The sequence below is a fragment of the Halichoerus grypus genome, chromosome 3, assembly GCF_964656455.1.
Source record: "Halichoerus grypus chromosome 3, mHalGry1.hap1.1, whole genome shotgun sequence".
NCBI lineage: Eukaryota > Metazoa > Chordata > Mammalia > Carnivora > Phocidae > Halichoerus > Halichoerus grypus.
In genome coordinates, this window is record NC_135714.1 from 73153203 (window position 1) to 73172273 (window position 19071).

General features: G+C 33.2%; 1 protein-coding gene across 1 annotated transcript in view; it reads left to right on the plus strand.

Moving 5' to 3' along the window:
- Positions 1 to 19071, plus strand: part of CCSER1 (coiled-coil serine rich protein 1) — a 1392827-nt gene that overhangs the window by 220350 nt on the left and 1153406 nt on the right. The window contains exon 6 of the mRNA XM_078068968.1: positions 17791 to 17884. Within this exon, the coding sequence (XP_077925094.1) occupies positions 17791 to 17884 (94 nt within the window). The remainder of the gene's footprint in view (positions 1 to 17790; positions 17885 to 19071) is intronic.

The window sequence follows — 19071 nt, forward strand, 5'->3', positions numbered from 1 at the left end:
CATTTCTTGCCACATGTCATATTGTTTATGGTCATCATTTAAAGTGTGCAAATTAAAAAAAGTTGAATCCATAAGATTTGAAACACATTATAAAATTCCCTTAGGGAACTTGTACACAAAATATATGGCCAATATGAGAGTCAGTAATGCCAATGATAAAAAGAAATAGAGACCTGCTGAAAGATAGGAACACAACACTATTTAAAGTCTGTGGTAGAGGACAATTAGGAAATTACAGAATTTAAAGACATAATTAGAAGGATAAGGAGCATATGAAGTAAGAGTAAACACAGAATGAGAACTCATTAGTTAGGACAGACTGGGCTAGGTGGTGCTAAAAAGTAAACCAAGAAAACTCTTAATTGCTTAAATACAACACAAATTTGTTTCTTGCTCACACACAAAATCCAGTGTGGATCTGGCAACTCTCCAGGGCAGCTCTCCTTCATGTTGTGACTCAGAAGCTTTCTTCATTTTGTATTTCCATCTTAATGTATGGATTTCTAGATTATCTGGACAGGGAGAGATAATGTTGAAGGTTTATGCAAGATGGTTTTAAGGTCAAAACCTGGTCACATGGCTCTAAAATCACTCCAAGGTACTCTCTAATATGTAGGTTAATGTCCATCTATAAGAAAAAGTTAAAAGATCTGGGGTTATGAAACAGAAAGAATCTTTCCTCAGTGTGAGATAACCATGTGAAGCACAATGAGGAATTTGTCAAGTCTCTTGGGCATCAATGACTGAACTGTTTTCCCGCATGATTAGTTGTCATGAAGTAGACAAAATACTTTGACTATTAGGGGAAGGGGAAAATGGTATATCAGAGGAGCCATTTGCTTGACGTTGGGGAGGACTGGTGATAATAGAGCTAAGATGGTGTGATGGAAACCTTTGAAATAAATAAATGGCAATTTAGCTTTCTATGGAAATTGGGGTGTATATCTCATGGTTACGAAGGAGATATTCTCAGAATTATATTAAAGCACCAGTAGTTGTGATAAGCATTCTGAAGGTCTCAGAAAGTGGTTAACAAAAAAGAAGTGCTATTACATAGGGTGAATGGGTGATGAAGGTGAAATGAGAAAATCATAAAAATGGATTCTTCTCTTCTTACAAAATAAGTATAGATTAAATAAATCTTCTGGCACTAATTTTGATAAATTTTAAACAGTAATACTGCATTATATACAATTGTATTAAGTCATTAATGATCTTTATGTTCAAGACATTTGATATATTATTATTTTATTATTTGTGTCTTCACCTAGATTTATATTAATTTTTGAATGTTTGCCTCTTTATTACATGTAGAAAGATGAGACATTTAACCTCAATTATAATTGTTTTGCCTCTCAGAGTACATTTACAATTCTTTGATTTTCATAACTATTCAGATTCATTATTCCACTGTTTTATTTTTGTAATTGCTTTTGAAATGTGTTCTTATATTTTCTGAAAATATTCCAACTAATTCCAAATTTCTGTTACCTGCATCTAGCCATGGTCATTGTCCCTACCTTTAAAGCTTTTAGTTGACAACCATTTTCAGTCTCCATTTCCTAGGTGAGAAGTAGAGTTTCATTTATGATGGAGTGACCTTCTTAGGGACAGGCATCTAATAAAAAGCCTATTCATTCAAGAAGTGTTAGGTATTGTGCCCTTTCTCCATGCTCCCCAAAAGTTTAAAGTCCAGTAGGCACAACAAATAATTCAAGAACTGATTGTGATGCAGTAAAAAGTGGTAAAACAGAAGTAAGCCTAAATGATGTGAAAGCACAAAGGAAGATGGTTAGTCCAGCCCAAACAGTAGGATGCTGGTGGTGGCCAGGACTGTTGGCCAAGCCAGGGCCAAAGTCTTCAAAGAATGCAGTAGGAGCAGAGGAACTAACAATGAAAAAACACATGCCTCCTGTGGTAAAGGATTATTATATGAGGGCAGAGTAGCTGTAGCAGGATTGCAAGTCTGGGAAACCAATCTTATCCAGCCACCACTACACAGCCATGTGGTGATTAGTATTTGGGATAATTAGGGCAGAAGGGAACAACCAGGTAGGACTTTTAACATTCTGAATTACTTTGGGTTATCATTTTAAGATACAAAATATTTTTTATTTCAATATTCTAAAAGATTTTTCTCAAATTTATGAAGCACATTTGAAAAGTCTGAGTCTTAGAAACAATGGTGCATTTTATAGGAAAATGATAAAAACAATAGCTTCATAAAAATACAAAGGCTGATTTGATATTTACTTTGCATTATGTATATATGTGTATTATATCTAAAATGCAAATAAATTAATATATAACTGTATCAAGTTTTTTGTTTGCTTTTTAATACTTTCACCCAAGGAATATCATGGTGTATATGGAATTAATAATGGTCATTTTATTTCACAAATGTAATGATATTGTTGCCATGAAGCAAAAAAGAAAGAAGGGGAAAATGTGCTTAATGAATGTATTTTGGGGTAATGATCATAAAAATAAATCTTAATCTGTAATCGTAAGAATGAAAGAAAAAATGAGTTGCCAGAGATAAAAAAAGGTTTATAGTAATATTGCAAAGCAACTATAATTACCTTTTAAAAAGTTAATTTAATTGATGTTTCTCTAAACCTACATTTTTCTTTAATCTTCATTATTTATGTATCTTCAGTCATTATACTATAAATTCCATTAATTTATACATTAAATAAGTTGAATTGATTGGTTTGCATTGATGGGTTTTGAGTATTGAACTAGGTTTCTGTTAATTATGCAGCTCTTTATTAAATTTCTTAATAGTCTAGTTGTATGTAGTAAAAACTGATGTCAGTAGTTGGACAGGATAAAATATTCCAATTTTCTCTTCAGTTTTAGAAGTGATTTAGATAAAATAAAAATATTTATCTAAATTTTATATTGATCTAAGCAGAGGGATAAGTTCACTTGAAAATCTTTTTATTAAATAAGTAAGTTAGCAAACATGCCAAACTGAAGAAATGAACCAATTCTATTTTGGTGTGACTCTCATCTATGACAATTTTTTCTGACTTGTACCCTAATGATATTTTCTTGTTCTCTACATTTGAGATGCAACTAATATTGACATGTATTTGATATTTTTGAATATGTTTATTTTATGAGTATAGATATTTTTGTTATAAAGTATATGTCAATGTTGTGTCTTTTAAAATAATCCTTCCAATAAGAAATAGGACTATCTACCTTTATAGATCACTATAGATATTTAAGCACTTAAGACATTGCTCTGATGATAAAGCACTCTAAACTAGTTATGACCATATATTAATGTTGGTGAAATGTTTGTTTTTCTTTCTCTTGGATGATGTAACATTATTTTTATTTTAGTCATTGAAATACAGTCCTTTTCCTTTACATAGCAATATAAATTCAATCTTTTTTTTTTTTAAGATTTTATTTATTTGAGAGAGAGAGAATGAGAGACAGAGAGCATGAGAGGGAGGAGGGTCAGAAGGAGAAGCAGACTCCCCGCTGAGCAGGGAGCCCGATGAGGGACTCGATCCCAGGACTCCAGGATCATGACCTGATCTGAAGGCAGTCGCTTAACCAACTGAGCCACCCAGGTGCCCCATAAATTCAATCTTTCAAATAGATAGGAAGTTCTAATTTTATGAGAAAAAAAGGTACTCTGCAATTGCTTATGGTATGCTACTTCTGCTTGTGAGGTTGTATTTCTTTGTATTTTAATACAAAGTGTATTAATATGAAAATGATTCAGTAGTGGGATTATTTTGCTTCCCAACTAGCTCCAGTATGATACTTTTAACAAATGAAATACAAAGATTATATAACTATGGATTTTTCATTAAGTCAAAAAATTTTCTAATTTATATATTATACTGTTCTAGTCAACAAGTTCAAAATTCAAGACAGTGTGTTATTTGCCCAGTACCTGACATATAGAAGGTTCTGAGTAAATATTAATTGATTGAATTAAATTATTAATGTATGTGCTAAGTGCTGTAGGAGCTACAAAGGGAGAACAATACATCATACTTACTTTCAAAATGATATAAATAAGAATATTATAAGCTACATGGGAAAAATTAATGTTGGTAATTTTTTAAGTTTTTATTTACATTCCAGTTAGATAACATACAGTGTAATACTAGTTTCAGGTGTACAATGTAGTTATTCAACACTTCTATACAACACCTGGTGTTTATCACAACAAGTGCACGCCTTAATCCCCATCCTAATATTAGTTATTTTTTTTAGCTAACAGAAATTAATATTAAGCACATGAAGATGAGGGAATTTTTATAAAGGGAATGGAACATTAATTCGACCTTGGTGGAAATGTAAATAAAAAAGATATTTGGTTCAATTTGCAACTGTGAAAAAGAAATAAAATGTCAAGTGAAATTTGAAAGGTTAGACTTTTTTTTAACATATTCAAACAGCATAGTGAAGGATCATTTGTATGGGAAAGGAATTAGAGATAGAGAAAGTAGATTATCAGGGATGATTTGTTCTCATTTTAAAGGAAAGTGAATTGTGGCCCAAAGAGATTAAACTGTTTGAGAGTCCATAGAACTTAGAAAAAAATGGGAATATAACTGTTTGGGAAGTTTCAAGGAAACCAGTCTAGACCTCTTTTTCAAAACTATAAATGCTCACTTATGTCCAAACATCTAGTAAAATGCTAGTAGCCTTAAACAAACAAACAAACAAACAGTTCTTGGTATTTGAGAGGATTTCTTTTAATAGCTCCAAGACCACACACACACACATACACACACACACACTCAGTTACACCATTTGAAGAGAAGCATAGTGGAGAAACTTACTCTTCAGACAAGCATGTTTAAATCTTGGTTCTGCAACTTTAGTGTTACGGTCTCAGGCAAGTCATTTAATTCCTCTGACGCTTTTCTATGGAAATTGTGGTGTATATCTCATGGTTAAGAATGAGAGATATTCTCAGAATTATATTAAAGCACCAGTAATTGTGATAAGCATTCTGAATGTCTCAGAAGTAGTAACAAAAAAGAAATGCTATTACATAGGGTGAATGGGTGATGAAAGTGAAATGAGAAAATCATAAAAATGGATTCTTCTCTTCTTATAAAATAAGTATAGATTAAATAAATCTTCTGGCACTAATTTTGATAAATTTTAAACAGTAATACTACATTATATACAATTGTATTAAGTCATTAATGATCTTTATGTTCAAGACATTTGATATATTATTACTTTATTATTTGTGTCTTCACCTAGATTTAAGCTTTACATCTGTAAAACAATGCATGCCTTTTTGACTGTTAGGACCCATTAGAAAATATTTTCTCACAATGAATTCTTGGCAGAGTGGTCAGGATGATTTTCCTAATATCTATATTTAAGTGTGTCACTCTCCAGTGATGTCTAAATTCCTTACTTGCCTGAAAGGTATTAACAAATGACCCAGACTGCCTTGCTTTCTAATCTGTTGTGTCCGCCCCCCCCAATCCCCCCCAGCACCTCTCTTCTGAACTCAAACCATTCTAGCCTTCTCTCTGCCTTGCATACCAGCTCACATCCACTTTAGATGACTTGCATATATTGTTTCTTCTGTTGGGAATGCTTTTCCCTTTGAATTTTCGTATGGATGCTTATTATTCATGATTCAGCCTTAATGACACTTTTAGAAAGGCCTTCCTTGCCCACCTCATGTAAAGTAGCTGCCTCCTATAACCAGTGAATATTATATTAATCTTTTTTAAAAACAATATTTATCAGTAGCTGAAAATATCTTATATATTTGTTTGCATATTTATTATCTAGTTTAGGAAATTTCCTCTCTTATTCATTGTTCAGGATTTAGTACACTTGGTAAGCCTTCAATAAATATTGTTGAATAAGGGGCGCCTGGGTGGCTCAGTCGTTAAGCGTCTGCCTTTGGCTCAGGTCATGGTCCTAGGGTCTTGGGATCAAGCCCCGCATCGGGCTCCCTGCTCTGCGGGAAGCCTGCTTCTCCCTCTCCCACTCCCCCTGCTTGTGTTCCCTCTCTTGCTGTCTCTGTCAAAATAAATAAATAAAATCTTAAAAAAATAAATAAATGTTGAATAAGGGAATAAGTTAATTTTTTTTAAAGATTTTATTTATTTGACAGAGAGAGACACAGCGAGAGAGGGAACACAAGCAAGGGGAGTGGGAGAGAGAGAAGCAGGCTTCCCGCCAAGTAGGGAGCCCAGTGCGGGGCTTGATCCCAGGACCCTGGGATCATGACCTGAGCCGAAGGCAGACGCTTAACGACTGAGCCACCCAGGTGGCCCGGGAATAAATTAATTTTTGTTACTAAAATTATGAGTCCAAAATGGAAAGTTTGGGGACAAGTAGAAGAAAATAACCAATAGGTCTTTAACTGTATATACTGTATTTGTGAGTTACTAGTTTAATATTAAAAGGTAAACATTGATAAAAAAGTCCTCACAATGATACTTTTCCACCTACAGATATGGCTCTAGAATCTGACTAAGAAAAAAATATGTGACATGTTTCTTTGTTGTATTTAGGCTTAACAATTTAAGACTAAATTAGATCACTAGCCATGTACAATGGAAACATCATATATGTGCAGTGAAGAATTGAGCCTTGCCCAAAAAGAAGTCTGGCCTTTGCCCTCAGCTTGGGAGAGGTAGCCTATATCATACCTCATAGTATTGTCTTTGTTTAGAGTGGGGAGCTGGTCACATTGGATCTTAAATGGGGCTGGATATACCTGGCAATCTTAGGGTGAGGCTGGCCATACTAGAAAGACTTATCATATGATTTAGGGTAGAAACTTCAGGTCATTAGATAACAGATAATCTGGAGGATAGTTCAACTATGTACTCAGTCAATTAATCACCTATGTAATGAAGTCCATTAGAAATTTTGGACACTGAAGCTCATGTGAGCTTCCCTTGTTGGCAATACTCCCTGTGTATTGTCACATATCAATACTGGGAGAGTAATACTTCATGTGTACAAGGAAAGCTTTGCATTTGGAACCCTCCGAGACTCTATGCACCTTTTCCTTTGGCTGATTTTTGACCTGTACTCTTTCCCTGTAATAAATCCTAACTGTGAAGATAGCTTTCAGTGAATTCTGTGAGTCTTTCCAGTGAATTATTGTACTTGAGGGTGTTTGGGAAACATTCCAATCTTTCTGTTGTCAGAAGTTTTGGGGACTGTGCCCACAGACTTTGCAGTTTGGCTAACTTTGCATAGTATATGAGCATAGGAAAGAAGCTCATAGTTGTCTTATAGATTTTAACACTTTAGGTTTGTATGGAATTAGAGTAACTATTCTAAAAATTCATTTCATGGAAGGGCATCAAGGGGGTTGTGATTTGCTTCAGTTCACAGAGCTGGTTTGGTGGCTGGGTCAGGGTTCGAGATCAGGTTTATTGACCCGATCTTTTGCATTTCCCACTGTACTGTGTTATTTAACACAAGTTTGACACAATAAGTATCATTGAATATATTTGATTCCTATTTTATAAATAAAATTATAATTAATTTATGAATCAGTAAAATATTTATCAATTTCATAGTATCTTGTATACATATATAAAAATAAACCTGGAATAAAACCTAAGGCTTAATTATAGAAAAAACTATGCCTAAAGTTACCCATTTTTCACTGGAACAGCTGTCTTCATTTTTCTCTATGGTTAGTGGTTTAACAAGCTTACATATTAGGTTTTCTTTGGCAAATTCTAATTCAGCATATATTGGAATAGTAGAGTGATGGGAATCTCATATAGTTTTCAGAACCATATATACTAATAATGGTGAAAAATAAGCATTTCCAGTGAAGCTAAAATGAAGCTTAAAAAAAAAAAAGAAAACACACCTTAGAAATTCTAAGACAACTAAACTAGTGTAGGCCTAGTAATTAAGAGTCCTTAAACATTCCTCTGTATTATACATGAATGCTTATACATGAGTGTATTTTCCTTAAAACACCTAATAGTTTAAAAAAATGGTGTTCTAAAAAGGACACTATAGTTCTTCATCAGAATAGTTTGGCAATAAGACACCTCATTTTCAGATAATTAACTGAGACATTATTATAATATAAAAAGTAAGATATTAAGTAAATGAGTCATTATTTTCCATGCACTACAGTAATACACACTAAAGATTCTGCAAGTGCAAGCACTCTCTGCTCAGAGTTAGTACAAAGAATGAGGCAGTCATATATGTTTTTCTCTAGCAAGAAGTACAATGAGTAGTCCAAATGATTTCCTAGGCAAATGCACTCTGCTTAGTGTGGGTACAGTTGGTGGTCTTATGGTTCATGAGAACCAGTGCATATTGCATATAAAGGGAGTTTTTTAGAGAAAGGTTTTTAAACTTTCCTATCATTAAATATTCCTATCAAGAAATATTTTTTAGTGCTATTATAAGTAGTGTTGTAAAAAATACCTGTCATTTAATAAAGTATAAATATGTTATCTTGCATATGCTCTTTAGGCATTTGGGGCAAGGGAATATACTCAGTGCGGTGAAAGAAATGCCCATGGCATTTCCAGAAATGAACAAACATGTTTGGTTGTAATAATTTTGCAGGAAGCAATTTTGGAGAGGTAGATGGAGATCATATTATGGGATTTTGAATGACGATAATTACTATTTATTCTGTAAATATATACTATTGATACCTTTTTGTGTGTTAGATAATGAGGGAATATATACAAATTAATACTTTCATGAGAATAATCTTAGAGAAGTGTGTAGTGAAAATTGAAGAATTGTTATGATTCTTGGCAAAATGTTGACAGGGACACCAACTAGGAGATGATAGAGAACACATCATGACTTTGGAGTGCTCAATTCCCCAGTACACAAATAAGAATGAAGGCAAGAAATAATGCTCTCTCTCTATAATATATATTTTTTCTAATTAATTAATTTTTCCTTTATAATTTTTTTAAAACTATATATTTTTTAAGATTTTATTTATTTAATTGTCAGAGAGAGAGAGCACAAGTGGGGGAGTGACAGGCAGAGGGAGAAGCAGACGCCCCCTGAGCAGGGAGCCCAGTGCGGGACTCAGTCCCTGGACCCTGGGATCATGACCTGAGCCAAAGGCAGATGCTTAACCAACTGAGCCACCCAGGCATCCCTATATATTTTTTTTTTATTATTTCAGCTAGTCAACATATAGTACATCATTAGTTTTTGATGTAGTGTTAGAACTTCAAATATTCTAATTGTTAGATTATTCTTTTTCACATTACCATGTTCATCTCTAGCCAGTTACACGTGGTGTAACTGTAGTATTTTATTGAACAAATGTTGCTTTTGTTGGGGATAAGACTATTTGATAAAGATTATTTATTTGTGTTGCTTCATTGACAATGGCACAAAGTGATACAGTCAGGTTTAGAATCAAGGAGATGGTATCAGTGACATTTGGTTCTACTTTGTCATGAAAATAGATAACCATGTTTTCTTTTCCTTATTTTAAATGATGCTAAGAAAAAAGCATTTTAAATTTTTAAATTTTAAATTTTTAAATTGAGTATAGTTGATATACAATGTTGCATTAGTTTTAGGTGTACAACATTGTGATTCAAATTCTCTTTGCATTATGCTGCTCTCACCGTAAGTGCAGCCACTATCCATCACCATACAGTGGCATTACAGTGCCATTGACTATATTCCCTGTGCTGTACCTTTTATTCCTGTGACTTATTCATTCTATAACTGGAAGCCTGTATCTCCCACTCCCCTTCCCCTATTTTGCCCATCCCCCTACACCCTTTCCTCTGGCAACCATCAGCTTGTTCTTTGTAAAAATATGCATTTTTAAATTAACAGCAGTTATCACATTTTAATTTTTATTTATGAAGTTTGCTAATTATGTAATATATTCACACTTGCTAGTTTCCTATTTTTATTACTTAATAATAAAATTAACTTTATTTCCTTGCATAGATTAAAATTAAAATGTTCAGAGTTTATTTTAAATTTTGTGTGAATTCAGATATTAGTTTAAGATCCATAAAATTTGGGGCACCTGGGTGGCTCAGTCATTAAGCATCTGCCTTTGGCTCAGGTCATGATCCCGGGGTCCTGGGCTCGAGCCCCGCATTGGGCTCCTGGCTTGGCGGGAAGCCTGCTTCTCCCTCTCCCACTCCCCCTGCTTGTGTTCCCTCTCTTGCTATGTCTCTCTCTGTCAAATAAATAAATAAAATTTTTAAAAAAAAAATCCATAAAATTTGTGGTTAGTTGAATCCATATAAATGTTAACTTTCCTAAAAAATATTGAAATATGAAATATTAGAACATGATACTTGTTTTGTTATTTTAGTATTTACAGAACTGTTTATCTTTTATTAGTATAAAGGGACAAATTAGCAACTCTGGGCATAGCTTTAAGAATCTCATTTTGCTAAATATTTCATATTTAAATTTTTTTTTTTTTTTTAAGATTTTATTTATTTGCGAGAGAGACAATGAGAGACAGAGAGCATGAGAGGGAGGAGGGTCAGAGGGAGAAGCAGACTCCCTGCTGAGCAGGGACCCCGATGTGGGACTCGATCCCGGGACTCCAGGATCATGACCTGAGCCGAAGGCAGTCGCTTAACCAACTGAGCCACCCAGGCGCCCTAAATATTTCATATTTAAATACAAAGAGACACATAATTTTTTAATTTAAATTCAATTAATTAACATATAGTGTATTATTAGTTTCAGAGGTAGAGTTCATGGATTCATCAGTCTTATGTAATACCTGGTGCTCATTACATCATGTGCCTTCTTTAATGTCCATCACCAGTTATGCCATCCCCCCACTCCCTCCAGCAACCCTCACTTTGTTTCCTATGATTAAGAGGCTCTTATGGTTTGTCTCCCTCTCTGGTTTCATCTTGTTTTATTTTTCCCTCCCTTCCCCTATGATCCTCTGTTTTGTTTCTTAAATCCCACGTTTCAGGGAGATCATATGATAACTGTCTTTCTCTAATTGACTTATTTTGCTTAGCATAATACCCTCTAGTTCCATCCACATCATTGCAAATGGCAAGATTTCATTTTTGATGGCTGAGTAGTATTCCATTGTATGTATGTATATATATGTGTATGTATATGTATATGTATAAAACATATATATATACATATACCACGTCTTCTTTATCCATTCATCTGCTGATGGACATCTGGGCTCTTTCCATAGTTTGGCTATTGTGGACATTGCTGCTATAAATATTGAGGTGCAGGTTCCCCTTCGGATAACAGCATTTGTATCTTTGGGGTAAATACCAAGTAGTGCAATTGCTGGGTCGTAGGGTAGCTCTATTTTCAACTTTTTGAGGAACCTCCATACTGTTTTCCAGAGTGGCTGCACCAGCTTGCATTCCCACCAACAGGAGACACATAATAATTAAAACACAATATTCTCCTTTGCGCATATTTATAATGACAATATATTATTTTAATAACATAAGATCACCATTCATATTTGCAAAATATATGTTTTTGGACTTGTGGAAAGTCTTACGAATAAGGGGTGATAGAACTAAGACATATTTCTGAAAATATTTATTAAAAATATATTTTGAGCTACATAAATCCATACAGTAAATCAGTACCTAGCAAAGAGCAAGCTGTGTTTGGAAATATTTCACAGCTGCCATGTTGAAAGGTGAAGGTAATTCTATCATAATGATTGAGTATGCTTTATGCAATCAGGAAATCAAAATCAAATAACTACCTTCAGAGCAGTAGTTATAAAATATTGTTGTGTTAATTTCTCTTTCCAAAAAACAGCAGTGAAATCATAGCGTTAAAAAATATATCCATGTATTGATGTATTTTCTTTTCTTCTCCACTGCATATATAGGTACTCAATTCTTACAAATTATATGTACCCAACCTATTCTGATGCCTGTTTTTGATGATGTGGGTACCTTGCCACTTTTACACTTCTCATTTTTTATAATTTGTGTGATTTATCTTTTTGGGATAATATGAATTATTTAAAGACACTTGCCAAGTTAGTTGACCTAATAATTTTTACCAAGTAAAGGAAGTATAATTAATTGTAAGGCAAATCTCAATGTATTTTTAGGCTCACACAGGAAGGTTTGACTGAGGGTCTTCTACAATAGGTACATCATACATTTTTTGATAATAAAATAATATTTTCAAAAATAATATTTCATTTAGGGTTATTCTGTGGAAACTCCTATGATTAGAGTATCGGAGAACGATACGTATATCCTAGCAGCCCCCGATTATAATGTAGAATGACTAAAAGAAGAATGCGGACCAGATTGACTATCTCCTATTAATTTGAATAGTGTCTCTTCACTTTTAGATCAAATAATGATCAGAGCATTTCTACTATGTTAATTACATATTTCATAAACAACTATGTAAGTCCAGATCAGGATGCCATTTGTTGCCTTTTGGATAAGTTAAGCCTATTTGGATAATCCTTTGACTAAAATAGAGCATTATAAATATACAATTAATAACATCTTTGTAATCTCAGAATTAAAGAATGTTTTAATAATTTAATAATCTCCTTTGATAGAATTCTTTCTTTTTAAAGCAATGCTTCCTTGTATGGTGACATGTCTCCGCTTCCTTTTTTTAGCAGGATCATAATTATTATCTTTATTGCAATAAAGAAATAATGCTAAAAGGTTATTTTAGAATGGGTTTTATGGAATGGTTACATATTAATAGAGTGATCAGAGCTTGTTTTTTTAACCTAGTAGCTTCAGAAATTCAATTTTACTATTTCAGCCAATAGCAACCAGGCTATGGAGAATTGCTCCACACTAACCAAATACAGGAGGTTGATTTATTTAAAAAAATACTTTATTTATATAAAATGGTATTTCTTTACTAGAATACAGTTATCTGTAAGGTCTGTGAAGGAAGAAAACATGCTCTGTTAGGTTCATTGTTATATCCCTAGGGTTTAGAAGATTAATTTTTGAATTACTACATTAATAGCTTTTTAGTTTACTTTTAATGGGTCTAAGTCATTTGGGAGATTACATGAGTATTCAGTGTTACTGATAGATTTTTAAATGTCTACTTAGAGAATACTTAGTAGTAATTGTACTTGATTTAATATCCAATTTATTAATATTATGAATTTAGTAAATAGTATTTCATTACAATTAAACAACCAATTCTTTTCAAAATATCCATACAAATGTTACATACCAATAAATTAGAATATGGATTAAATTAAATTTTCCATGGCCTTTAAACATTGGTTCAAATTTTATATAATCAAATTCTTCCTAAAGTATTATAAAATACCATATCTAACATGACAATTTATCTTAAATGCTTTGGCCATTTTTAAAGAAAAAAATATACATATTACAGTAATCCCACAAACTATCATATGCTTACCCTAAAACTGGTTGTTACTAATATGGTGATACTAGGAATTTACATTTCTTTTTATCTTTATTCTTATTACACTTTGCTGACATGGAAATTTTCATATATCCCTAGGATTTCAAAGATATCTGAGACTTCAAAGCTTTCTGAGATTTTCCTAAGATTTAATAACCATGCTAGAATTAAAAGTCATCTCTTAAACATGCACATTCTGGGTTTTTAATTAAAAAATTTTTGTCTAGTCATTGGAATTTGCTATACATTCAGAGATAATTCAGATTGAGGATACTGGCCATCAGGTTGGACTTTATTTTTACAATTAAAATCTACTTGTTATATGCCCTTATGCCTTTGCTTATTTATTTAAGTTCAAGCCTAGCTTTTAATTTTGTGCAATACTGGTGTTTCCTCACAAAATGATTTATTTCTTAAATCCAAATTGCTTGTGTTACAAAACAGTTTCCCTGTTATTGTGATATATAGATCTGGTGTATGAACATTATTAAAAACTCATGCACTTTCATTATTACATCTTTATTATGTAGAGCTATCTAACTTTTTATCTTCTAGGAGATGAGAGACTATTTCTGCTTAGTTACCACTTCTAGATATTCCACTAATTTATCAAATGTTCGAAACACACAGTTGTGCCCTGTTAGATACAGGGTATGATCATTAGTGTTAATTAACTGCTGGACTCCTTTTCCATTTGGTTATTATGTGTGACCCACCAGAGCGGATCAATATTTTCTATTCCTGGTACAGAATTACTTTTGATGCTGCTACTTTGATGTTTACAGGTCTCTCCTTAAAACAAATGGAAAGAAATATATGTCATCTTATTATAAACATACATATAGTTAGAGAAACAAAGTATATTAACTATTTATTGGAAAACAATAGAAATTAAAGAAATTTTACCCTCTATGTGTTTTTTTTTTTTTTTGTATGAGCACCTTTGTTTTTTTGTTTAAAGTTTTTATTTAAATTCGTTAGTTAACATATGGTAATACTAGTTTCAATAGTAGAATTTAGTGATTCATCACTTACGAATGACACCCAGTATGAGTGCCTCTTCATATCCTTCATGTCAACATTTCTATTTGAGTATTATGAACTCTTAGCCTTCAACAGACTCAAGCTGTTTAATCTAGCCATATTTTTTCTTTTTTGTGTTCATATATCAGAGATTAGCCAGGGAGAAGCCATTTAGGCTTCCTTAGCTTTTCAAAACTGCCTCTGACTTTTCTTTTTTTTTTTTTTAAGATGAAACTTGTTTTCTGGCAACAGAAGGATGACACAGAAACATTGTTTGTTTGTTTGTTTTCTTGCTTTTTCCCCCCTTTCCCCAAGGAGCTCTGGTTCTTTTTTTATTGGTGGATATTGGGCAGCAAGTATCTGGATTGCCCATACGTGCTGGCTGAGGGCAAAAGTACTGTTACTGCTACTGGTCTCTTTTAAGGAGAGATCTGGAAAAGATATTATTTTTAGGTTTATGAGTTCATATTGATTTTCTTTGTTGCTGCATCTTCTCTCCTTTTACTATGAGGTTTTACCAGATTCAAAGACTCCACTACACTAACAGGAAAGTGCTTTTTAAGCAAGATAACAAAACAATTAGAATTAGATTTAAGAACAATTCATCTAGATTGGTGGTCAGTGGACCCATCCTAATCCAAATGTCAAGGGTCACCTGCAAAATGAGAATAAAATTGAAACAATGCAGTAAGTTTTCCAAATTTAATTTGTTCAATTTCTTGGTGTTACTTTCTTAAATTAAATGTAGGAATATCAGTGGCAGGGTTTTTAAATATTTCCTTGTTAAAAAAAAATCTTTTTTTGAATTTATTTTTTCAAGCCTTTTTGGATGTATTAACGTAAAAATTCAAAATTCAACCTTGAAAAGATCATGAATGCCTTTGGACCTCTGGAATTGTTAGAACCAGGAACCAGAAGACCTGCTACTATGACATTTTATTTTTCAAGTAGACTTAGACTGGTCTTAACTATATAATGAAATCCAAGGCCTCTGTGATGATGTCATTTTACATCTTGTAATATCTATCACCAAATAGAAACTTGTCTCATTTGTGCAGAAGGGTTGCGATCAGCAAATTTGGTTAAGATGCCCATCTTGGATTATTTACCAAAGACGGGGTTTGGCTCATGTAAGAACCTGGTACCTTCTTCTGATACCATAGCAAGGTGGATTGGGCAGGGTGGTTTCAAATAGAAGAGGGAAAACCATAGAATCCTACAATGAAAAAGATGTCCTTAGTGGGCATAACAAAAAAAGGTGATAGTCATCTTCCAGGTACTCATTTATTTCCTTTCTTCCTTTGTTCCAACCTTCATTGCTTTCTAAATGTTGTTGACCGTATTAGTTTGCTGGGGCTAACATAACAAAATACCACAGAGTAGGTGGCTTACACAATAGAAATTTATTTTCTTATAGTTCTGGAAGCTGGAAGTCCAAGACCACAGTGTAGGCAGATTTGATTTCTCCTGAATCCTCTCTCCTCGGCTTGCAAATGGCTGCCTGCTTGCTGTGTCCTCACATCATTATCCCTCTGTCCATGTTGCCGGTGTCCTAGTATCCTCTTCTTATAAGAACATTAGTATTATTGGATTGGGACCCACCCATGCAACTTTATTTAAATATAATTTCTTCCTTAAAGGACTTCTTTCCAGACATGTCACATTCTAAGGTACTGGGGGTTAGGACTTCAACATACGAATTTTGGATGAAAACAAGAATATAATATTGGTCAATGAAATTCTAAATATAAGACTAAAATTACTTAGACTAATCTGAAGCTGGATAAAGTAGTACATTTTCACTATAAAACATTTTTTTTTTTTTTTTAACCAAAGTATTCTTGACTTCCAGATTAAGATTCTCTCATTTGGATAGTGCTTAATAGACACTAATAATAGTGACTTTACCAAACCTCCCTTTTCTAAACTCTTTCTTTTCCATATTCAACTTGAATTATGCTTCTTTTCTTGCTTTAATATTCTATTTTGCATTTTCGAGGATGGCAGCTTATCTTTTGTTGCCTATATTTTATAACATCGTTTGATGCTATGTAAATATGCAACTTATTCTCAGTAGGCTATTCCTGCCACAGTGTATCATAAAACTGCCAGTAAACAGTTGATTTTTTTTTATAGTTTAAATTACTAGTTACCTTGTAATTAATACAGATACAATGTAATATAATACAATGAGATAATGACTACTTGTAACTTTCATTAGTAGAAAGAATCCCTTAGACTTGGGGATATTTTTTACCTTAGAAACTGTTGTGTTCTATTCACAGATACCACATGATTTTAAAGTTTAGTAATGTTTAATTCTATTTTTTTTACAGTGAGAATAATTTATTTAAAAGTCACAGTGTCCTTTCTTTCCTCCCCACAGTGTCCTTACTTTCAATTCCTAGAACTAAGGTGTTCAGTTTCCATTTGACAATATCACTGGGCTTTTTAAAATGAATATTTAGTTCTTTAAACATAAATAATTATGGTAACATTCACATCAGTAGGATAAGTGGTCTAAGATATAGTGTCATTTACTACATGCAGCATCATGTACATGTAGCATCATGTACAAAACTGTACTTTTGTTATTTCAATCTAGTTTCTAAATGTTAAATTATTGCTTTTTCTTAATATAGTTACCACCTATCTATATACACAAATACACAAATTAGGACCTTATTCCTCCTTCAAGAATTCCTACCTCTGCACATCACTGTTTCCCCTCAAGACTTCTCAGTATACCCCTCTGGTTTATTTTGCTATTTGCTCTCTGAAAGAAAGAAGGGGAGGGGAGGGGAGGGAAGGGAAGGGAAGGGAAGGGAAAGGAAAGGGAAGGGGAGGGAATGGAAGGGAAGGGAAAAATGTAATCTAGCTCTGACATTTATGGCATTATGAAAGTCAATAATTAATTTTTAATCTAATTGATGCTTATTTCTTCTGTTCATCCTTCCTAATCTTAAGCAAATAATTGGGAAATGGTTAACTGGATCTTCGCTTAATATCTAACAGTTGGCACTGTATACAAAATTTGTTTGAGAATTCATTAAATGTGTCAGAAGAAAGTTGTCAGATTTGAAAGATAAATATAAAAAAATAAAGTTTCAGTTCACAGACTTCTATAAACTTGAAAAAACCTTTATATCCTCTTTAGCAGTTTTAGTGGAAGTTAAGATTTTTATAATAATTCTTGGAATATTTTATTAGACAGATAATGTTAAAGCCCATGGGCTGGTCAAATAATTTCTGGGATTCAGCTAAAACTTTTCATTTCTAATTTTGAGTTCTTTTTTTGCTTCATGGCATCTGAATGTCGATATTTCTTCAATTTCTCAGTGGTTTGGTCTATAACTATTGATTTTGCTTCTTCTTCAGGATGTTTTGAATAATTTGGGATCTTGTGAACTGGATGAAGATGATCTAATGCTTGATCTAGAGTTTTTGGAGGAACAGAATCTTCATCCTTCGGGTAAGTGTTAAATAAATGCACGATATCATACAACTCTGATCCTAATCATTTAGCTTTCATTGATAAACTTCATATTGTTTAGGATGCATTCAGTCTTTTCCATCTCCAGTTTGTAGCTAGGTACCATTGACACATGATTCTGGTGATCTTAAAATCTAATATGGAAATATAAATCCAGTTGGAAGACAATTATAAAATAGGGAAAAAAAACCTATAAAGGCATTTCAAAGAAGGAAATTGCAATTTAACACATAATGGAAAAGTTAATATTTCTCTTTTTGAGGGAAAAAAAAAACCATTACAATGCCATTTTTCATTTATTTTATATAACCAAGTGGAGGTTTTGTATATCAAGGTGTACTCTTAAAAATCTTAACTGCTTCAGTAATAGCCGCATAGGTTAATGTTGATGCAAAAAGGCTGACCTCAAAATTAATAATTGCCAATAACAACCACAAACACATACTCGTGAACACATAAACACATAGTTATAGTATGAGATAAGTAAATTCTTGTTGAATGAATGAAGAAGGGAGCCCATTATATTTGTAATAGTTTAAATTTATATTAAAGCATAAATTGTCATATCTTCAAATACCAAAATTACTCCTGTTAAAATAGGTTATAGGGATTAAGTATTTATTCATATTTAGATATTTGGGTACAAAGACAAGCTGTTGCTTATTTTTTTTTTCTTATATGTACATCTTTAACAGTCATTTTCAAATTAAAGTAGAAATAATATGAGGGTGCCTGGGTGTCTCAGTTGGTTAAGTGTCCAACTCTTGATTTTGGCTCTGGTCATGATCTCAGGGTCGTGGGGTCGAGCCTCGCATAGGGCTCCATGGTGGGTGTGGAGCCTGCTTAAGATTCTCTCTCCTTCTCCCTTTGCCTCTCCCCCATCACTCTCTTTCTCTCCATTTCCTTCTCTCTCTCAAAAAATACTAAACTGGAGCTTTAAAATATTGGTCTTGGGGCCCCTTGGTGGCTCGGTTGTTAGGCGTCTGCCTCCGGCTCAGGTCATGATCCCAGGATCCTGGGATCGAGCCCTGCATTGGGCTCCCTGCTCAGCGGGAAGCCTGCTTCTCCCTCTCACACTCCCCCTGCTTGTGTTCCCTCTCTCGCTGTCTCTCTCTCCATCAAATAAATAAAGAAAATCTTAAAAAAAAAAATCTTCATCTTACTGC